The sequence below is a fragment of the Nyctereutes procyonoides genome, unplaced genomic scaffold (genome assembly GCF_905146905.1).
Source record: "Nyctereutes procyonoides isolate TBG_1078 unplaced genomic scaffold, NYPRO_anot_genome, whole genome shotgun sequence".
Lineage (NCBI taxonomy): Eukaryota > Metazoa > Chordata > Mammalia > Carnivora > Canidae > Nyctereutes > Nyctereutes procyonoides.
The window spans coordinates 27,139,273-27,162,603 of record NW_026575049.1 but is presented as its reverse complement, the minus strand read 5'-3'; the positions used below and the strand labels follow the sequence as shown (position 1 = coordinate 27,162,603).

Genomic DNA, 23,331 nt, shown 5'->3' with positions numbered 1-23,331 from the left:
CCTCTCTGCTTAGCGGGAAGCCTGCTTCTCCCTCTCCCTCTGCCTGCTCCCCTTGCTTGTGCTCTCTCTCTCTCTCTCTCTCTCAAATAAATAAAATCTTAAAAAAAAAAAAAAAAAAGGCTGTAGCACAGGCCCTAGAGTCTGGCTGCTGGTTTCAAATCCTGGCTCATCTGTCTACCAAAGGCCAGATCCTGGGCAATAGTCACTAAACCTTTCTGGGCCTCAGCTGCCCCAGTTATCAAATGAGGATAATGACACCCCATATCTTACAGGAGTGCTGTGGGGATTAAAGAATACACAGACCATGTTTAGAATGGAGTAGGGACCTGGCAAGCACGACTCTGTTGGGTGTCCTTGCTCAAGGTGATAAAAGGAATGAGTAAGTAAAAGTTATAATTAAGAAAAAAATTAATCTGTAATCAAGTTGTAATTTCTTAACATGTTATGTGTTACTTTAAAATACCAAAGTTTGCAGATATACTGAAGATCCATATTTTATGCTACTCAATAGTCCTTTATTTGGGTGACAGAATTTAAAGCAGTGATATTTTTATGGGCTTCTGCAAAGAGCAAGACAACTTCTGCTGTACTGTCCCCAGAACATGGGAGGATCAGGGCTCTGAGCTCAGGAAAACACCCTGAGTATGTCAGCATCTGATCCTTCACCTGCTAGTCCATCTGCACCTGAAGCCCGCCTCCTCCTCCACCCTAGAGCAGTAATCCTGTAAAACTAATGACTAGATGTCTTCTCCAAAATGGATCTGCTCCAAACCTCCCAGTCCAGAATGGTCCAACGTACAGATGACCCAGGAGGAGCCCAGGCCTTGACTTAAGCAAGCCTCAGCTGCCTCCTTTGAAAAACAGGAAAAATAAAATTTACTTCACAGAACTGTTCCTAGACTTGAATGGGACAATGGAATATGCCTAGCACAGGGCAAAGACTACTTCCCTCAATTCCCCCTTCAGTATTTGCAATAGGAGGAGCAGGTTTGCTCTTCTTTGGGCCCTGAAAAGTCTAGAGTTGCCAGTCCTCAGTGACTTCTGAAAGAAGTGTCTGGGGAGACATTTTTGGACCTGGTTGTGCCCTCTCTTAATGTGAAACTCTTGGGGTTTAGAGCCTCTTCCTTGCAGGTAGGAATTTGTGTGTTAGAGCCTCTTCCTTGCAGGTAGGAATTTGTGGAGTTTCACCATTTCAGTGCCTGGTGGTGGGTAAGTAGGGTAAGAGACCACTGCCCTAAGAGGTAAGAACTCAGCCAGTCCAGGGCCCAGAAAACCCAGGAGTCCTTCTGGGCTGGGCTAGGGCAGTGGTCTCAAACAGGCATGCTCAAAGGTGTTCTGGATAAATGAATGTAAGAAGCTTTATGAAACAATAATAAATAAAGTGACTATTAATTACTGACAGGTTCTATGCCAGGCTCTTTATATGAGTTATGAGTTAACTATGAGTTATATAACTTATATGAGTTAACTTTTCACATATAACAACCATCCACATCTCTTAGGGCCAAGGAAACGGGCCCAGAGAATGGAGGTATTTGACCTAGAGTCACAGAAGGAGCAGGGCAAAGATTCAAAACCCCAGATCTGGGGATCCCTGGGTAGCTCAGTGGTTTAGCGCCTGCCTTTGGCCCAGGGCGCAATCCTGGAGTCCCAGGATCAAGTCCCACGTCGGGCTCCCAGCGTGGAGCCTGCTTCTCCCTCTGCCTGTGTCTCTGCCTCTCTCTCTCTCTCATGAATAAATAAATAAAATCTTTAAAAAAAAAAAACAACCCAGATCTTTTTAGAGTCAAATCTCCTTTTACTGCTTCATCTGCCATCAGGATTTTTAAAATATTCAGATTTTTAAAATCCACAACTCCCCAATACTTAGAAAATAAAGTGCTTCGTGGCCATCCCTTCCTGATTTCCAGGGATCTCCATGTTCACCTCTCCTGGAACCCCTCACACACTTTCTTGATCCCCTGCCATGCTAATTCCTGCCTCTGAGCCTTTGCCTTTGTTGCTCTGTCCACCAAGAACGCCATCCTCTTGCCTCATCCCCCTTCTTCTGCCTGACAAATACCTTATCTTTTCCAAATTCAGGTCAAGGAATACCACTTCTATAAAGTGTTTCTGGGGGCACCTGGCTGCCTCAGTTGGAAAAACATGTGACTTCCTGATCTTGGGGTTGTGAGTTTGAGTCCCACGTTAGGTGTAGAGATTATTTAAATATATATATATATTTTTATATAATAAAATATATTATAATATATAAAATATTATATATTTATAAATAAATATTTATATTATTATAAGTAAAATATTATAAATATTTATAAAATAATATATATATATTATTTAAACTAAAGCGTTTCTGCATGGCTCCTAGGGTGACCTCTGTCTAACAGTACCTCCAGAGCTTAGGGGGTTTATTTGTTGAGACAACTGCCTTCTCTCTACCAGACTGTGAGCCCCTTGAAAATGGGGACTGTGTTAACTATGTTATTTAACACAGCATCTAGTGCAGGGAACTTCTGAAATCTCTTCTTCTTCTTTTTTTAAAAGATTTTATTTATTTATTTATTTACTTATTTACTTACTTACTTACTTATTTATTTATTTATGGGCAGAGGAAGAGTGAAAGAGAATCTCAAGTGGACTCCATACTGAGCATGGAGCCTGACACAGGGCTCTATCTCATGACTTTAAGATCATGACCTGAGTCAAAATCAAGAGTTGGATGCTTAACTGACTGAACCATCCAGGTACCCCTAAAATCCCTTCTAACCTAGGCTTGCTGCTGTGCAAAACGCAGTGGCTAATGTCTACCTCATATGGCTGTTATGAAGATCAAAATGAGGTGACATTTGTCAGGTCTTTTTTTTTTTTTTTTTAAGATTTTATTTATTTATAGAGATGCAGAGAGAGAGAGGCAGAGACGCAGGCAGAGGGAGAAGCAGGCCCCACGCAGAGAGCCTGACGTGGGACTCGATCCAGGGTATCCAGGATCACGCCCTTGGCTGCAGGTGGTGCTAAACTGCTGCACCACCAGGGCTGCCCATTTGTCAGGTCTTTAGCTTACTTGTTTAGTCTATATCTAAAGCCATTATTATATTGTAATTTAATATTATTATTTGTAATATTTTAAATAAAATAATGGATAAAAGAGTAAATGCATGAATAAATGTAGTGACCAAAACAAAAAAACTCCTCATTCAGCTTAGAAAAAACTATGATGGTATATTTCCCCTATCCTAGGAATTGCTATTTCTGTTTCTTAGTCTCCGGCCACAGTGTCCTTTTTTTCCTGTTGTTTTGCCTTACCTGGTAGAAATATCAAAGCTCCTGGGCTCCTGCAGGAGCTTCCCAGTCCTAGGGGAGAGAATTAGTCAGTGCCTGAGAGTGAAAGGGGAGACCAGTCCAACTTCTGTCTTGCTTCTCTTTCCCTCTCCTCCTTTCCCTTCCTGTGGGGGAAATAAAAAACACAACAAAATCGGATCAAAAATTCAGTGTGATTTCTTCAAAGATGTCACTGGAATCTTGATAGATACACAGGCTTGGTGCTATCTGTGGCCCTCTTTTTCTGTGGCCAAAGGCAGCTTGGAAAACAAGCCAGCACATAGAGGAAAGGAGGGCGGGAGGGAATAAGAGAGAAAGAGAGAGAGCACAAACCTAAATATGGCATTGAGCTTTTAGGTCTAACATGCCTGCAGCTGGCCTGTCTGTGGCCATCCCAGTTATTGCAGCTACTAGATTTTCCTCCTCAAGCTAGTTTGAGCTGGTTTCCTGGCACTTGCAGCAAAAGAGTTCTGACATACAGTTCATAAAGTACAAATGCTTGGCAAAGAAGTACAAAATCACTGGTAGCTCTTACTACCACCATTAATTATAATAAAAATGAGAGTTGGGTGAATAACACATAAAAGTGAGTAAACCTTTATGTGTTCTTTTCTATGTATTAAGAATTCTAGGGGCACCTGGGTGGCTCAGTTGGTTAGGCATCTGACTTCATCTCAGGTCATGATCTCAGGGTCCTAGGACTGAGCCCTGTGTTGGGCATCTCACTCAATGGGAAGTTTGCTGGTCTCTCTCCTCCCATCCTCCCCTGCTTGTGCTTTCTCTCTCTCTCTCTCTCAAATAAATAAATAAAATCTTAAAAAAAAAATTCTGACAGGGGTGCCTGGGTGGCTCAATTAGTTAAGCATCTGACTCTTGGTCTCAGCTCAGGTCTTGATCTTAGGGTTGTGAGTTCAAGCCCCATGTTGAGCTCCATACTGGGTGTGAAGTTTACTTTAAAAAAAAAAATACAGGGATCCCTGGGTGGCGCAGCGGTTTGGCGCCTGCCTTTGGCCCAGGGCGCGATCCTGGAGGCCCGGGATCGAATCCCACATCGGGCTTCCGGTGCATGGACCCTGCTTCTCCCTCTGCCTGTGTCTCTGCCTCTCTCTCTCTCTGTGACTATCATAAATAAATAAAAAAAAATTAAAAAAAATACAGTGTTTGTATTTCCACTTTTCCATGGTTTTTGTTAGAACAAACCTTGAAAGAAACGCAGTCTCCCTCTCATGACTTCCTCTAGGTTTCTTGTCAAAGGATTCCTCAAGGAAGGTTGAAGGTTGGATGAACATGTGGTTTGCCTTCTTTTTTTCTAATGCTCTTTGATCAACGTTCTTCACCTCCCTGTGGGGAAATCACAAGGGCACATACAGAAAAATACTTAAGAGTCAGCATGACCGGGATCCCTGGGTGGCGCAGCGGTTTGGCGCCTGCCTTTGGCCCAGGGCGTGATCCTGCAGACCCGGGATCGAATCCCACGTCGGGCTTCCGGTGCATGGAGCCTGCTTCTCCCTCTGCCTGTGTCTCTGCCTCTCTCTATATATGTCTCTCATGCATAAATAAATAAAATATTAAAAAAAAAAGAGTCAGCATGACCTTTTCACTCCTTTTTTTCATATGTAAAGAGAAACAAATATTTACAAACTGATTCATTCAAGAGCAACTGACTAAAACAGAGAGATGACTACATAGCAGAAACAGTCTGGAGCCTGTGTTGTGTGCTAGGGGTCATATCAGTCCTTGGGGACACAGAGAGGAAGAAGAAATGGTCCCTGAATTCAGGGAACATATATTCAAATTAGGAGGACAGGAGAAGAAATCAACAATCTAAAAGAAAGCTGAATTTGGAAGGCAAGCTGATTTCAAGTTGGGGAGCTGTTGCTTACTGTGTGCCTTTAGGCAAATTACTTAACTTCTCCCCGCCAGTGTGGAGAGAAGATAATAGAATCTAGGGTAGGGGTGCCTGGGTGGCACAGTCGGTTAAGCATCTGCCTTCCGCTCAGGTCATGATCCTGGGGTCCTGGGATGGAGCCCTGCAGTGGGCTCCCTGCTCAGTAGGGAGTCTGCTTCTCCCTCTGCCCCTCCCCCTGCTCGTGCTGTCTTTCTCCCTCTCTCTCTCTTTCTGTCAAATTAATTACAAATCTTTTTTTAAAAAATATTTTAAAAAATATAACCTAGGGTTGTAGTGAGGTCTGGGTTACCATAGGTCAAGTGCTTAGCTCAGCGTCTGGTACACAATAAACAAAGGAAGTGCTTGAGAGATGCCAGCTGCTGTTGCTGGTGTTCTAGACGGTTTTCACTGGAGTGTGTTCAGATAAGCATGGGGTACACAACGGAAATGCCAAATTGGGTGATACACTGGCTGCCTTTTGAAATGTGAGTAGACATTTGATGAAGAAGCAGGTTATGGGCACTCAAGGTAGGCAAAATAACAATAAAAATGTATTTGTGTGAATTAAGATTCTGTCATAGACTTCTCTATTGATGGAAGATAGATAAAGACTGATATTAAAAAATAGCATTGATCTTGGCCTAAACTGAGGTAGGGAAGCTGAAGGGACTATTTTATTTTATTTATTTTAAAGATTTTATTTATTTATTTCAGAGAGAGTAAAAGCATGAATGGGGGGAGGGGCAGAAGAAGAGACAGACTCCCCACTGAGCATGGGGTCTAACATCAGCTCCATCCTAGGACCCTGAGACCATGACCTAAACTGAAGTCACATGCTCAACTGACTGAGCCACCCAGGCTCCCCTATTTCTTTCTTTTTTTTTTTAAACCAGAACGTTTATTTTGACTAATCGTTGAAATCCTTAAGATGAACTGGATGCTGCAACAGCTGCCCTCTTGGGCTGTGTCGTTCCTTCACGGAATCCATGCCTGAATCTGCGGTATACAATTTTTAGGTGCCTCATTCGACAGGTCCCAGTGGTATTCCGTCTTTTAGCCTTGGCACTCCAGTTATGCTTTCTCTTCCGCTTGGCAGGGTAGCCACACTTGCCGCAGGTGGACTTCTGAAGGTGGTAGGCCTTAGAGCCACAGCGGCGGCACAACGTGTGCGTCTTATCGCGACGCTTTCCGAACGATGACGTCCCCTTCGTCATCTTGTTTCCGCGGCAGACCCCCCAGGCTCCCCTATTTTTAAGATTTTAAAAGTTAATTGATTGATTGGAGAGTGAAAGAGAGAGAGAGAGTAAGCATGCATGCAAGTAGGGGGAGGAGTAGAGAGAGAGACAAGCAGACTCCGTGCTGAGGGCAGAGCCCAACACAGACCTTGATCCTACAACCTGAGATCACAATCTGATGGACACTCAACAGACTCACCACCCAGGTGCCCCTGAAGGGACTCCCATTTTAGAAAGGCTCTATCTCTGCTGTTTTTCTACTAGGCCCCATTTCAGAATAAGTCAAAAAAGCTATGTTCCCACTTTGAGGGGGAAGCAAGAAAGTTAATCCTCTAAATTTTGCCCAGGCGCCGCAAACACCTAATAATGTCTAAGAACCAGATTTCAAATAAGTTCCAGGCTGACACTGGCATCAATACCCCTACCTTTGGTAATTGATGGAATAATGCCTGTTGGGCAGCCCAGGTGGCTCAGCGGTTTAGCGCCGCCTTCAGCCCAGGGCCTGATCCTGGAGACCCAGGATTGAGTCCCACATCAGACTCCCTGCATGGAGCCTGCTTCTCCCTCTGCCTGTGTGTCTGCCTCTCTCTCTCTCTCTCTCTCTCTCTCTCTGTCTCTCATGAATAAATCAATAAAATCTTTAAAAAAATGCCTGTTGCTCACCTGGCACTTACCTCTGGTTGGGCCCTATTTTCGACTCCTAAAGAAACAAGAACCCTAGACCCCTTTCCAGTGTAAACTCCCTAACCCCAGGCACTGACAAGACTCATTCTCCTTTCCTTTCCAAGTCTCCCAAACGTTCTGTCTGCTATTCTCTACCCATCATTTATACTATTCAATTAACTCTGTTTTCACTTTCTTTGGCTTACATTTGATTTCTATCCTGTGTGAAGCCAAGGACCCTCTTGGCCGTGTTGGGGACTCTCCTCAGTCCCTTAGACTCAACCTGCCTGTATCAAAACCAATGGCTATTCCAACAATGGGCATTTTTCCCAAGTCAAAGGAAGAAATTCGGTTGACACAACATTCTTACTTTTGGGATCTTCTGCCACAACTTTTTCTTACCCCTGGGGAGCCTGCTTGTGGTTGCGACGAAGAGGCAAAGAAGAGCAGCAAATTGCATTTGTCCTTGTTATGGTCGCATTTTCTTTCTTTCTTTTTCTTTCTTTCTTTCCTTTCTTTTCTTTTCTTTTTTAAAGATCTTATTTATTTATTTGAGAGAGAGAATGAGCAAGAGAGAACACAAGCATGGGGAGGGTCAGAGGGAGAGAGAGAAGCAGACTCCCAGCTGAGCAGAGACCCTGACACTGGGTTCCATCCCTGGTCCCTGGGATCATGACCTGAGCTGAAGGCAGCTGCTTCATCCACTGAGCCACCCAGGCACCCCAATGATCACATTTCCTTTTTTTTTTTTTTTTATTTATTCATGAGAGACACAGAGAGAGAAAGAGGCAGAGACACAGGCAGAGGGAGAAGCAGGCTCCCTGTGGGGAGCTCGATGTGGGACTCGATCCCAGGACCCCGGGATCACGACCTTAGCCAAAGGCAGACGCTCACCCACTGAGCCACCCAGGTGCCCTCCAATGATCACATTTTCTAACAGAAAAAACACTGATATAACTTATTTTCTATATTGTTATTTCTTGAGATGTTGAAGCCTGCACATGCCTTAGACTCATATTTTCTACTAGAAAAAGCATCTTTAGTTTGTGACAGAATCATATTTTGAAATATCTCATAGAGTTCTGCAAAGAGGATTCTGAATTGGGAGTGCTCTGCCCCCAGATAAGTTTGAGGATCAGGGCTTTAGACTCTCATGTAAATGAAGTTCTCCAGCAGCCAGAACTTATTAGGTGTTTATGGCCCCGGGCCCCATCTCACTCAATGCATGATCCACCTGCAACGTGCAAACTAGGCTCTTCCTCTACCTACAGCCGAGACTCCTGGATTGTCTTTTCATTCTTTTTCTTTTCTTTTAATTACTTAATTACTTAATTAATTATTTGACAGAGAGAGAGAGAGAGAGAGAGAGAGAGAGAGAGAACACAAGTAGGCAAAGCAGCAGGCAGAGGAAGAGGGAGAAGCAGGCTCCCGGCTGAGCAGGGAGCCTAATGCAGGACTTAATCATGGTCCTGGGATCATGACCTGAGCTGAAGAAGGCAGATACTTAACCAACTGAGCCACCCAAGTGCCCTTTTTTTTTTTTTTAAGATTTTTATTTATTCATGAGAGACAGAGAGAGAGCGCGCGTGAGAGAGGCAGAGGGAGAAGCAGGCTCCATGCAGGGAGCCTGACGTGGGACTCGATCCCGGGTCCCCAGGATCACGCCCTGGGCCGAAGACGGTGCTAAACCACTGAGCTACCCGGGATGACCCCTGGATTGCCTTTTCTAAGGGGGACTGCTCCAGGTCTCCCCAGCTGCAGACTTTCAACTCTGAGTCCTGTGCTGGTATCCAAGCCTTACACACACTAAGTGATTCATAAACGGAACGTCAGTCTAACTTCAAAGCCAGTGCTCCTAACTGATAGGCTCTATTTGGGAAATAAGTGGTAACTGAGGTCCCAAAAGAGTTCTAACCCTCCTAAAAGTAATATTCTATAGGGCATTTGCACCTTTTGTTTTTGTTATGGCCAAAGCTTCAAAAAATAAACAGAACTAAAGAAAACTGCATAATCAACACCATTTACCCATTACCTAGCTTCAATAGTTATCAACACAAGGCTAATCTTGAATTATCCACTACTCCTTTTGCACCCCTACCATCCCCACCCCAAATGGGTGATTTTATTTTTTTTTTAAGATTTTATTTATTTATTCATGAGAGACAGAGAGAGAGGCAGAGACACAGGCAGAGGGAGAAGCAGGCTCCATGAAGGGAGCCCGGTGTGGGACTCGATCCCAGGATTCCAGATCAGGCCCTTGGCTGAAGGCGGCCCAAAACCACTGAGCCACCCACTGAGCCACCCGGGCTGCCCAAATGGGTGATTTTTAAAAGCAAATCCTAGATACCATGTCATTTCATCCATAAACATTTCATTAGATAACTCTTTCAGACATGACTCTTAAAAATAAGGTAACTACAAAACCATTATAACATCTACAAAGAAAAGCAATGCCCCAATATAGTGAGTTCCTTAATATGTTCCTTTGGAACACAGATACCAAAGAGTTCATACTCTAAATGCACAGCTCAATGAGTTTTCGTGTACTGAGCACACTCATGTAACCAGCACCAGATTAAGAAACAGAATACTGCCAGCTACCCAGGAGCTCCCTCATCCAAACCCTACTCAATCATACCCCGAGGGTAGTCCTGCCCTGATGTCTAACAGCACAGATGTGTGTTCTTTTTTTTAAGATATATTTGAGAAAGAGAGAGTATGTGTGAGCACATGCAGGGGGTCAGAGAAGAGGCAGAGAGTGAGAGAGAGAGAATCTCAAGCAGACTCTCCACTGAGGGTGGAGCCCAACATAAGGCCCCATCCCAGGATACTTAGATCATGAGCTGAGCCAAAAACAAGAGTCAAAAGCTTAACTGACTGAGCTACCCAGGTGCCCTTGATAACACAGATGTGTTTTAAGGCCACCATTTTCTTTTGTAAACAAAATTCTAAGAATCAATTTATTAACAGAAGGCATGCTGAGCTTCTTGATTATGCCTTATCCAACAAAAAGTGAAAATATTGAGGCAGCCCTGGTGGTGCAGCAGTTTAGCGCCGCCTGCAGCCCAGGGTGTGATCCTGGAGACCCGGGATCGAGTCCCGCATCGGGCTTCCTGCATGGAGCCTGCTTCTCCCTCTGCTTGTGTCTCTGCTTCTCTCTTGCTCTCTCTGACTGAATAAATAAATAAATCTTAAAAAAAAAAGTGAAAATATTTAGCAAAGAGATTAGCTAACACATAATTACAAAGTTTTTACTGACCTATAATACCTATACTATAATTCACCTAATAAGGATTCCTTTATTAAACAAGGATATCCTTATATATTTCTGAAGCATATATGCTGTAGACTTAATCTTGAATAAGTTTAATATTAGCCCTAAATTATTTTTGCCTTGCTAATGCCATAGCTATGTATAACTATAGGGGCTAAGTTCTGGCCAATGGAATGAAAAATGGAAGGTTTATTTGTGACTAACAGGAGGAATGCATTTCTTTGGACTCATCTTCCCTTCTATTGGCTGGAATATAGACCTGATGGCTGGAGTCTGAGCACTAAGAGGCTAAATCATGGGCAAAGGATTATGGAGAAATAAGACAAAAGGGGCTTGGGTCCCTGAGACTGTGACCTGCCATATCTCCTGAACTCCTTTTTAAATAATAAAAATAGATTTGCTTATTCTATTTTTTTAAGATTTTTATTTATTTATTCATGAGAGACATAGAGAGGCAGAGACATAGGGAGAGGGAGAGGTAGGCTCCCGGTGGGGAGCCTAATGTGGGACTTGATCCCAGGACCCTGGGATCATCACCTGAGCCAAAGACAGACTCCTCTCAACCACTGAGCCACCCAGGTGCCCTTGCATCTTGTTTTAGCTACTATTTTGAGTTCTTCTGTCACTTGAAGCTAAACCTAATTCTAAGTGATAGAATTACTTACTATGGGCTTGATCCTATAAATAGACTTTATGTGCCTTATTTTACTTGATCAGAACAACTCTCCAAGGTAGGAAATACTATCTATCTTCATTTAACCAACAAAGGAATGGAAGCTCCGCCATATATGTGACTGGTCCAATGTCACAGAGCTAGTAAGTAAAAAATCCTAAGCCTCCACCATTCCAAGGATCCCACCTTCAAGGATTGTTAACAACTATTGGGAGAGACAGACATCACAAAATATACGCAACAGGTAACACCTGGTGCATAGAAGTTGCTGAAAATACTTGTTGGAACAATGAGTGAAATATAGAAGAAACAAAGCATAATGAACTATAGTAACAGATGCAAAAACACAGAACCCTAAAGAGCAGTTCCTATGGGGGCACCTGGGTGGCTCAGTTGGTTAAGCATCTACCTTCAGCTCAGGTTATGATCTCAGGGTCCTGGGATAGAGCCCTGTGTCAAGCTCCCTGCTCAGTGGAGAGTCTGCTTCTCCCCTAGCCCAGCCCCTCCCTTCACTCGTGTTCTCTCTCCCTCTCAAGTAAATAAAAATTAAAAAAAAAAAAAAAAAAAGAATGGGTCCTCCCCCTTCCCCAGTCCTGACCATCACCTGCATCTCTCCAATCCTTCCCCCTTCACACAGGCTTGGGTCTCCCACTTTACACTGAAACAGACTTGTTACCATCCAATCTTGCCTTTTTTGGTGCCAAATTTTGCTCCTTCTGCTTTCTAGTAATCTCAGTCACCATGGGGAGCCATACCTTCTCCCTAATGCTCCATGCTCCAGTGTGTGACTTCAGGCCTGTGAAGACCCCTCTCTACCAAATCACTAAACTTGTCTCAGCCCCATGAGTCTGCATCTGGAACCCCAACTGCTGATCACTGCTTCCCCTAGCCCTTTCTTCCCTCAGCATCAGTATTGGTGCACCTTTACATACAGGCTCTTCTTTCCCTGTGGCCACTCCTCTCCTCAGCCCCATATTTTGCCCTCCATACATATGTGGTGGCTCTCTAAGGTTCTGTCCTTGGCCTTGGCTTCTGTAAAATGGGGATAAACAGCTGTGCCTCTTACACACACTATTTCATATCCTGATTTTTTTTTGTCCAATAATATGTCATGACCATTTTTCCTTATAAAAGAAGACTACTAGATCAACATGACCATTTTTCTTCACTGCAGAGTTTGCACATATGATACCTTGTTAACCAATCACCTTTTGATGAACATTTAGGCTGAAATGCATTTTTGTGGTGCTGCTGCTCAACAGGCTTTTATGTGTGTATCATAATTTGGGAATAACTCAGCTGTATCACTTTGTAAAACAAAGTTACCTATGTGCTTATTGTTTTCTTTCTCTCCTATGATGGCAGATATTGGACCAAAAAAACAAAAAAAACCCAGCAATCCCCCCTTTTTCCCTTGATAACCAAATCCAGTGTTATTTTGGGTAATGAAATTCCACTCTGGTCTAGGCATGGAAATCTCATTTTTCTTTGCCAAATATTTCCTAAGCTTCTTTTGCAGCCAGGATGTCCACATGAGAATATTATCAGGCAGAGAAGACATGAGGGGGAGATAAGGAGAAAAAGAAGGCAAGTTCTTCTTTATAGAGAAAAGTGTCAGCTGATAAATGCAGAAGGGATGGTGGAAGTAGAAAGTCAGGTACAACCCTGAATAAAATAATTGATTCAGGCAAAGACCATCAATGATGTTAAAACTACTGGGTGAAGGTTTGGGGAGAGCAGGTTCATTCAGTCTCAAAGAATCACACCACTTGGGACACTGGGGTGACTCAGCAGTTGAGCATCTGCCTTTGGCTCAGGGCATGATCCCGGAGACTCCGGGATCGAGTCCCACATTGGGCTTCCTGCATGGAGCCTGCTTCTTCCTCTGCCTGAGTCTCTGCCTCTCTCATGAATAAATAAAATCTTAAAAAAAAAAAAAAGAGTCATACCACTTATTACAGACTAACTATGTAAAACAGGAATCTTACAGTGGAGAGGTCTGGAAGAAACCATCTATCTGGCTGAGCTGGCTGACCTGACACTGAGCATCTCCTGATGCAGTGTGGTGAGCATATACAACATCATCTATGAGGTATTCTCAGTGAAAAGATCTTCCCCGAATCCTCTCAAGCATCTAGTATATCCCCAATGTCCAGTTTAAAAGAAATACAGGGCATTTTGGAATAAGTTAAATTATACTCTGAAGAAATAATCAGAAAAATCCAGAATGTGGCTTGAGCTTTTCAAAAAAGTCTGTCATAAAAAAATTAATAATGTAATAATTGATTCAGGGAATAACAACAAAGGTGGGGGCAGGGCACTGGTATAGATGAAAAGGCACCAAAGAGATACAACAACATTTTCTATACAAAATATAATTCCCAATCTTTTTTTTTTTAAAGGCTTAAAACGTATTTTAATAAGTTGATGCTGCATTACTGCTCCATTTCTCAGAAAAACTCCAAGGATATCAGGGACAAATCCAACATGGTACAGCAATAAAAAAAAATGCACGGCATAACTACCTAAGATAGCCAAGGCTAAGAGCTACTGCCTGGCCTTCAGCATACAGCAGCCCTGTTCCCAAGATTGTACTAGGCCTATCAAGAAAAGCTGTGAACAGCATCATAGACATAAAAGGGCCATTCCTGGGTTGTCCTTACCAGGTCCCTAAAAGATGGAGGCAACTTAACACAAGATTTTTTAAAGATACACTAAAATGAAAATCTCTAAGAGAAAGGTCTTCCTTAGGACATGAAGTGGGGGGGATCCCTGGGTGGCTCAGCGGTTTAGCGCCTGCCTTTGGCCCAGGGCGCGATCCTGGAGTCCCGGGATCGAGTCCCGCATCGGGCTCCCGGCATGGAGCCCGCTTCTCCCTCCTCCTGTGTCTCTGCCTCTCTCCCTCTCTCTCTCTATGTCTATCATAAATAAATAAATCTTAAAAAAAAAAAGGACCTGAAGGGGTTAATATACGGGATATAACAGAATCATATGTATGTTGTCTGTGGCCTCTGTGGACATTTGCCTGAATTCCCACCTGTGAGTGAATGGAATGGGGTTAAAGTAATTGGGGGATGTTTGTTTTTGTGATGTATGTCGCAGTGTCTATGGGGTTGGAGGATTTAAGAACGAGAAAGCATGGGATCCCTGAGTGGCTCAGCGGTTTAGCGCCTGCCTTTGGCCCAGGACATGATTCTGGAGTCCCAGGATTGAGTCCCGCGTCGGGCTCCCTGCGTGGAGCCTGCTTTTCCCTCTGCCTCTCGCTCCCTCTGTGTCTCTCATGAATAAATAAATAAAATCTTAAAAAAAAAAAAAAAAAAGAATGAGAAAGCAAAAAGAACAGGATGGACAAGAATGGAATGTTCAAGATTAATGGGGCTCTAACTAGATCCATTTTGCCATGGTTCCACCCCCCCAAGACCCTCAACAATCACATGAGGCTTCAGGAATGCACCACACAGAATCAATTAGTTAAACAATATACCACACAAACCTGATTTGTTAACTGTTGCCCCTTCCTTGCCCTCAGCCTCCAGTAAACTCCCTCAGAGTAGTACAGGCAAGGACGACTTAACTATTGGGAGGAATCCCTAACACTTTTCCAGGCCAGAATTCTGGGTAGTCCAAAAAGGGTCCTTCTTTTAAGGGTTTTTGGGAAACTAGACATTGAAATTTTTATTAGTATCAGCGACGTTTGTTTGGAGCAAATTCAGCTCCAGAAGCTGCACGGTTAAATGCAGGAGGGGTTCCACCAATTGCCCCAATTCCTTCCATTGTAGCAGCCTGGCCAAAGCGTTGTTGTTGGTGGGGTCAATCACAAGGTTCCATCTGGCATTGTAGTGGCAGGTCCTGGAGGAGCTGGGCTACCAGCTGGCACTGGAGCAGGGGGCGTGGCACCTCTGTTGTTTATGCCCATAGCACCTTCCATAGCCATCTGGCCCATCCATAACTCCTGTTCTCTCGCATCAGGGAATGTTCCCTTGAATCCTTCCTGCTGTCGCTGCATCATTTCTTCCTGTTGCCACTGCATCTCTTCCCTTCAGCGCCTGCACGCCTCCTCCTGCCTGAGCTGCAGTTGCTTTCGTTTTTGCACTTCTTGGTTGTGCAGCTCTTCCATCCTCCTAAGTTCTTCTTGACGCCTCATCAAATTCTGTCTCATCATGACCTGGTGCTCATGGCAAGCAGCCTCCATCTCCATCTCCAGCTTCTCACGAGCTTCCTTGATGTTGTGGTCCACTTGGTCCTGCTGCTGCTTCTCCATCTCTCTCTCTTTTTTTTTTTAAACTTTTTAAAAAATTTTTATTTATTTATTTACTTACTTATTGAGAGAGAGAGAGAGAGAGAGAGAGAGAATGGCTGGGACACAGGCAGAGGGAGAAGCAGGCTCCACGCAGGGAACCCGACATGGGACTTGATCCCCGGATCTCCAGGACCACACCCCAGGCTGTAGGCGGTACTAAACCGCTGCGCCACCGGGGCTGCCCTGCTTCTCCATCTCAATCAGTGACTTCCAGCGCATGGCATACTCATACTCCAAGAAGCCAGGCTGTGCAAATCTGGGTGGCTGCTCTTGCTAATTGTGAAATTGCTGGTTCTTTATAACCAGTTTCTCTGAAAAGAAAAACTATATCCCCTCTGGAAGTCCCTCTTCATCATCCAACTGGGCCATGGGTTCCACAGTCACAGGCCGAGGAAATGTGGTTAGCAAGAAGGAGCCTTCACTGCACCTGTCCAGAGCTTTCCAAGCAGCCGACTTCCCTGAGAATTCAACAATGCCTTTTCCTGAGGGCCTTCCTCGATCATCCACGATGACTACAGCCCTCTCCACCTGGCCAAACATGGAAAAGGCTTCCTCCAGCAGTTCATTGGAAACATACTGAGGAAGGTTTTGGATCGTGAGGGATGCAGGCAAAGCACACATGCAGCTGCTTTCCACAAAGTGGCATGTTGCCCAATTCTACTTTGGCAATCTCCACTAAGGTTCATGTTTCCAAGTGGATAAAACCAAAGCACTTATCCTTATGAATGAAGACTTTGCCTGCTTTCCCATATTTCTCAAATAGTTTCCTCATCTCCTCTGCAGTGATATCAGGAGGAAGATTGCCCACAAAGAGCCAGCTATGTTGGGTGAAGGTCTTCTCTCCTGGTTTTCTAAAATTCTTTGGGTCAATAGTCAAGCCTTCATTTTGGCTGCTGGCTTGTTGCCCATTTGCAGGTATTGGTGGCGGTGGTGGCGGTGGTGGCTGCTGCTGTTGGTGCTGCTGGTGCTGCTGGTGCTGGTGCTGCTGCTGCTTCCTTAGAGTATGGTTTTGCTTCTCCAAGTTAAAGGTTTTATTGCTCTGCATTTTTGCACCCCACTACCAACTGTTCTCTCCTCAGAGTAACAGCGACCTAGAATTCCCAATCTTTGATTGGGTCCTGGAGCAGCAAGGAAAACTAAAAAAAGATATTTTTGGGGAAAATGGGGAAATTTGAATTTGACCTAATTACCAGAGAGAGAAATGGCAAAATGTAAATAATTGGTAAACACAGTGAGGGCATATGGTGTTCACTGCACTATCCTTTCAACATTTCTGGCAGGTCTGAAAAATTTCTAAATAAAATAAAAATATTGAAAAAGTCAGAAGGCATAGGAAAATATCCATAATATGCTGCTAAGTAGGAAAACAAAGTCTAAAAACCAGATTAAAGTCTAAAACCCAGATACTCCTATATGGGCCCAGGAGAAAAGACTGGAAGAATTTATAGGATTTTTAAAAGAAAGATCTGTTCTCTGTTATTCTGGAATTTACATTCTGACCACAAGAAAACTGAATATGCTTGAGATAGTCCCAGGGCTAGGCCTCCAATTAAAAATTGTCACATGCAGGGGTGCCTGGGTGGCACAGTCAGTTAAGTGTCCACTTCTTGGTTTTGCTCAGGTTGTGAGATTGAGCCCCAGGTTGGGCTCCATGCTCAGCAGGGAGTCTGCTCCAGATTCTCTCCCTCTCCCTCTGTACCTCCCATTCTTACTCCTGCTCTTTCTCAAATTAAAATAAATACATATTTAAAATGCATTTAAAAAAGAAATTGTCTTGTGCAGGGGTGCTTGGCTGGCTTGGTCAGTGGAGTGTACAACTCTTGTTCCTGAGGTTGTGAGTTTGAGGTGTACAGATTACTTAAAAATAAAATCTTTTTTAAAAATTTTTTACGCTGAATAAATGTGTCTTTTTAAAAATATACTGTGTAAAGTTAGTCTACTCTGAAGCCATCTTGGTAAACTACCCCAAAAGTGTGAAGTTAGAATTCCTTCAGGGTGATGCCAGGTTCCATTTGAAATTTATTTGCAACCTGCTTGGGCACAGAAGCCATTGTCTCCACAAACCTCGGTGTGGTTGAACTGACAGTTAATGTGTTGTGACCTGGAGTTCACCGTTAAAAGGGTCACCCAAGCAAAGTCCTGGAGTTTATTTGGTTATTATGATTGTTGGCACATCCTATGCAATATATCTAAATTGAATTATGGTATCAGATAAAATTATATATGGGATTAAAGCTTGTGTATCATCCATTATCATGTGTAATCAATAAATGATTTAATATTCTCTTGAAAAAAAATTGTCTTTTAATCATCACATGCAACAAGACAGATGCTCAAACAATGCCCCATTCCTAAAACCCTTAAGTACCTGAGGAAGTTTTCTTGCAGTCCCTTTAGGTACTCATCAAAATATTTCCATTCATTCCAGTGGAGTCGGTTCAGTTGGTGGAAGTTTTCCTTCCGCTTCTTCATGTTACTCAGGGTCAGGTCGATGACCTCGGCATAGGTCAGGACAGACTCAGTGGCATCTGCCGTCAAGGAAGACCCCACACTGTCAGTTGGTATTGACTTTGAGCGTTACCAGCAGGATGGCGTCCTACATGGAGAGGGGGGTGAGATGCCAGAGTGGGGGAAATGACCTGTTTCTCCACCGGATCACTGAAATCTGAGCAGGAAATGACTCCTGCTCTCTGACCATGGCCTACTCGGGAAGGCAAGGAGCTATCCTCCCCTATGGCCAGGCCATACTTGGTCTTTTGACAAAGCCTTTCTCTCCTCCAGCTAATGGAAGGGCTAGGAAATGCTTTTTTCAGACTGCCACCTAAAGTTCTCACTCTGTATGGTAACAGGTGGGAAATACTTAGTGTGGGAAACAGTTCATAATGTATAGAATTGTCATATCACTGTGTCATACACCTGAAACTAATATAAGTCAACTATACTTCAGTAAAAAAAAAAAGAATAAACACAGTTCTTACTCTATTAATTATCACTGTGGTGAAGAGGAAGGGATTCCAACTTTCAGTCCCAAGACCTCATTCCCAATATTATGTTTGTATGTTGAAAAATCTTCTGTGCCTTCCCCACCCTCTATACCCCTTCGGGATGGGTCAGAATCTCAGGAGTGAGATTTCAGTCAAGATATGTCATCCTCTACATTTCTATTTTCTTCTCTGTAAAATAGGAATAGTAATTCCTGCCTTAGATGATTTAATAATAATTATGAGTTATTATTTATTTAGAACCAGCCATATGCTATTTATTCCTGGCTGTAATGCTATTGGTTTGGTATACTTACCTTTATTCTATTTTATTTCAAGATTCTATTTATTTATATATTTGAGAGAGAGAGAAGAAGAGAGAGAGAGCAGGGGGAGAAGGATAAATAGAATCCACACTGAGCATGGAGCCTGAAGTGAGGCTCAATCCCATGACCCTGAGATCATGACCTGAGCCAAAACCAAGAGTTGGACACTTTAACTAACTGCACCACCCAGGTGCCCCTAATTCTCCTTACTTTAGGAAGGAAATAAAAGATATAGAGCTCAGAGGTTAAGCTGTGCACAGATCTTAAGGCCAGTGGATTATGGAGCTGGGCTGTATATCCCCAACCCAGGCTCCTTCTACTACACTACACTGTCCACAGAGCAGTGAGGTGATCCATGAGAAAGTGCTTTATAGATAATAAAGTTATCTTTATTATCTATAGATATTAATATCTATATAGATATTATCTATAGATAATAAAGCTATTATTATTCTCTGCATATAGACTTATAAATAACTTGGGGATATGAGCTCTACAGGGCAAGTGCTACCTAGCTCATTCTGAAAGCTCCTCCTGATGGGGAGCTATGTGCAGACAGGTAATGTTTCAAGCACTTGTTACCTGTTGGGCTCTATCCCAAGCCTTTATTGCTATCGTGCCTGTACTCTGCATAACAGCCCTAGAAGGCAGGTGTTGTTATCCCATTTTATAGATTAAAAAAATGAGGCTCAGAGAGAGGCTGAAACTTGTCCAAGATTACTTAGCTGGTCAACAATTGAGTTGGTTCTTGAGTTCAGATTGACTTGATTCCATATTTTGACCCCCTACAGTAAAGTGCTAGGACTCAGGACACCAACATGTCACATCTATTTTCTTAAGATCTGAGTTGGTTATCAAATCTTTAAGATAAATGACAACAGGGCCAGAGATTTGCTGGTGGGTCAAGAGGAGGGGTATATATGTGTGTGAAGAGAATGTTAGAAGAAACACACACCTAGAACTCAAATCCTGATTGATACATACTCTGGGGTCAGTGAACATCTGGGAAGCATTACTGAGCTGCAAAGCATGTTCAAGTACCTACTTAGCCTTCACCCTGGCACATAGAAGAGGTTGTGCACCCAGGGAAATCTGACTTGCTCAAGGTCCAATGTGGCCAGTTCATGAGGCAGACTTGGAACTAAAATGAGCAAGATTCTGATCCTTAGGCTCATATCAATGGCTACCCTTTATGGGCATATACTATGTGCCAGGCACTTGTGCTAAAGGCTGGGTGCCTCTCTACACCATTGCTTCTGGAAGGAGGAAACCCGTGGTGGAAAGGATATGGGATGCTCTTGGTTTTTTCCCTCCTGACTATCAACACGTCTTTGCCATGCTGCTGTAGACTGGCGTAGTTCTGGAGGAAGTGCACAATCAGAGGGCTCTTCCCATAAATGTTGAAGAAGTTTGAAGTCAGCTCAGGGCTTTTGCAGGCTGGGTAAGACTGAGTAGGAAAGAGTGAAAAAAATGATATATTGTCATTTTTACTGCATGTGTTAAGAAATGTAAAGGTACCAATGTTCTTTGTCCAATAACTACAATTTTAGGATGCTATCCTAAGGAAATTCCCCACATTATTTTTTTAAAAGATTTTATTTATTTATTCATGACACACACACACACCGAGGCAGAGACATAGGCAGAGGAAGACGCAGGCTCCATGCAGGAAGCCAGATGTGGGACTCGATCCCAGGACTCCAGGATCACACCCTGAGCCAAAGGCAGATGCTCAACCGCTGAGCCACCCAGGTGTCCTGAAATTACCCAAATCAAACAAAAATAATTTAAGTACCAAGATGCTCGCAACAGATATATATATATATATATATATATATATATATATATATATATATAGCAAAAGGTTAGAATAACCTGAGTGTTCAAGAAAATATTGATATTTCTGTCCCAAGGAATAGTTATGCCGCTATTAAAATGTTTATAAAGAATTGGTCTTAAGAAACTGCTTCAGATATAATGGATTAAAAAATTGAGATGTGAAATCTGGTAGATAGCATTATATACTTTCTATGAAATAAACCAGTTTTAAAAAAAAGATAGGAGACTGGAAGCTTAGTTACCAAAATGGTTTTTTCTTTTTAATTAGTTACCAAAATGTTAATGATTCATTCAGCAAATATTTATTGGGTCATTACCATGGATATATACTGTTCTGGGTGCTAGAGATTGAGCTGAGAAAATGACAAATTCCAGCCCCCATGGAGCTTGCATTACAGTTGAGACACAGACAATAAAGGAATAATAATAAATAAAGGAATAACTTGACATTATGGAAAATAGGTGCTTTAGATAAGAATCAAACAGGACAAGGGGTGGAGGATGGTGGGAAGAGAGACTGGAGAGGAGAGGAATCTTTTCCATAAGGTGGTCAGGGAGGGCCCTGAGGAAATAGGAATGAGGATCTTTTCTAAGTGTGATGGAAGCCACTGGAAGGTTTGAGCTGGGGTTCAACATAATTGGATTAATTTTTCTACTGTTCCCTTTGACTGAGGTGTAAAGAAAGGCCTGCTGTGAGTGAAAGCTGCTGAGAGGAGTGGTTAAGGGGTCTCTTTTGGGGATGACGTGTATTGGGCTGGGACTGAGCCAAGTAATTGCAGAGAGGGGTGAGAAGGATGGCATTTGCAATATGCTGTGAAAGCAGAATTGGCAGGATTTGCTGGAGAAGAGAAGTCAAGGATGACTCTAAAGCGTAGGTATTAGTAGCTTCAGGTGGGAGGATTGGGGAAGGGACAGGTTAGTGGGGTGGGAAAATCAAAAAGTCTGCTGTAAAAAAAAAAAAGTCTGCTGTAGGGCATATGGGTGGCTCAGTGGTTGAATGTCTGCCTTTGGCTCATGTCATGATCCCAGGATCCTATATGGATAGGATCCCTTCCCTCAGGAAGCCTGCTTCTCCCTCTGCCTGTGCCTCATGTCAGGAAGCCAGGATCCTATGTGGATAGGATCCCTTCCCTCAGGAAGCCTGCTTCTCCCTCTGCCTGTGCTTCTCTATCTCTCTTTCTCTGTCTCTCATGAATAAATAAATAAAATCTAAAAAAAAAAGTCTGGTTTGGACACGCTATATTTGAGAGGAAGTATCTCAGGAAAGAATGGGCTGGGGCCAAGAGTGATTTGTTTTCCTTGCTTATATTCCTCTGCCTTTTTCCAAAAATGTCAATAATGATTATGTACTATCTTTGCATTTAAAGAAATAACACATTTTAATCAATCAATCAATTAATTAATTTTTAAAAAGATTATTTATTTATTTATTTATTTATTTATTTATTTATTTATTTATTCATGGGAGACACAGAGAGAGAGAGAGGCAGAGACACAGGCAGAGGGAGGAGCAGGCTCCATGCAGGGAGCCCAACATTGGACTCAATCCCAGGTCTCCAGGATCACGCCCTGAGCTGAAGGCGGCACTAAACCGCTGAGCCACCCAGGCATCCCAATACATTTTATTTTAAAGAAGCATATATAATTTAACTCAAAAAGTCAGCCTCGTGAATAAGGGCTGTGACAACATCTGAGCGCACTATTCTCTATACTTTCCATTTTAATTGCTTCATGAGTTTGTTTGTTTTTTTTTTCTATTTATAGTATGGTCTCCTAATGTCATCACTTTGACACGTTAGGCCAGATAATACTTTGTGATGGGACCTGTCCTGTATATAGTAGGATGCTGAGCGGCATCCCTGGTCTCTAGAAGTTGGTAGGACTCTAACTTCTTCTTCAGTTGTGATGACCTGAAAGGTGTCCAGGCATAGCCAAGTCTCCTAGGGGGCAAACCTGTCCCCAGTGGAGAATTACTATTTGACAGCAAGATCCCATTGTGATCACAGAAACCTGAGACTAGTAAGGAACCAACAGATCATTTGGCCCAAAGATTCCTAAAACCCTAAAAACCTACTGCCAAATCAGGGACTCATCTGTGTTTACTGGTCTCCAGCAAAATGAGGGCAACAAGGAAAAAAAATATTGCAATAAATCTGACATAAAGTAAGCTTATTTACTTTAAGATCTTTCTTTTATTCTGGGATTATCTTTTCTACTTTTTTGTATTAATGACTTTTCTTCTATGAAATCACGGTGATGGTAGATAGCAGTTATTTTGCTTTAATGAAATTATTTAGTTAGAAAACTTTTTTTTTCAAAGTCCAGAGAATTCTAAAGTGAATCCAAGATCCATCCTCCTTTCCTAACAGGTCCCAATTCTTGTGCCTGTCCTCTACTGTATTTGTGTTTAAGGGGACTTTAAGTCAAAAGTCTTGCTCTTCCGTGAGGGCCACTGGAAGGGTCCTCAAAGGCCTTCACAGCTCTGCCAGAGCCTGCCTCTCACCTATCCAGTTAGAGCCAGGGCACAGTCAAAGCTTGGTCAGTCAAAGCTCCTGCTCCTGGGATTTTGAGTCTTGAGTGAGGTAAAACATAGATTGAAAAAATATGGGAGTTCACCCATTTCTTTTTTTTTTTTTTTAAGATTTTATTTATTTATTCATAGAGACACAGAGAAAGAGAGGCAGAGACACAGGCAGAGAGAGAAGCAGGCTCCAAGCAGGGAGCCCGACGCAGGACTTGATCCTGGATCTCTGGGATCAGGCCCTGGGCCGAAGGCGGCACTAAACCACTGAGCCATCCAGGCTGCCCGGGTTCACCCATTTCAGACACGTCAC

At 43.0% G+C, this 23,331-nt stretch overlaps 2 protein-coding genes and 1 pseudogene across 2 annotated transcripts in view; all 3 read right to left on the bottom strand.

The window, feature by feature from the left end:
• Positions 1-3,368: 3,368 nt before the first annotated feature.
• The window catches only part of FAM227A (family with sequence similarity 227 member A), a 74,343-nt gene continuing 54,380 nt past the window's right edge, over positions 3,369-23,331 (bottom strand). Inside the window, exons 13-16 of the mRNA XM_055329425.1 lie at positions 19,948-20,105; positions 17,720-17,872; positions 4,550-4,659; positions 3,369-3,439 (exon numbers count right to left, since the gene is read on the bottom strand). Coding sequence (XP_055185400.1) covers positions 3,369-3,439; positions 4,550-4,659; positions 17,720-17,872; positions 19,948-20,105 — 492 coding nt within the window. The remainder of the gene's footprint in view (positions 3,440-4,549; positions 4,660-17,719; positions 17,873-19,947; positions 20,106-23,331) is intronic.
• On the bottom strand, positions 6,130-6,437 carry LOC129512071 (60S ribosomal protein L37-like). The gene has a single exon (XM_055329336.1). It carries the CDS (start codon positions 6,418-6,420, stop codon positions 6,130-6,132), a length of 291 nt encoding a protein of 96 aa, XP_055185311.1. The 5' UTR covers positions 6,421-6,437.
• Positions 14,736-16,396, bottom strand: LOC129512070 (non-POU domain-containing octamer-binding protein-like; annotated as a pseudogene).

Coding starts and splice junctions, on each gene's coding strand:
- LOC129512071 (XM_055329336.1), bottom strand. CDS start 6,420: ATGACGAAGGGGACGTCATCGTTCGGAAAGCGTCGCGATAAGACGCAC.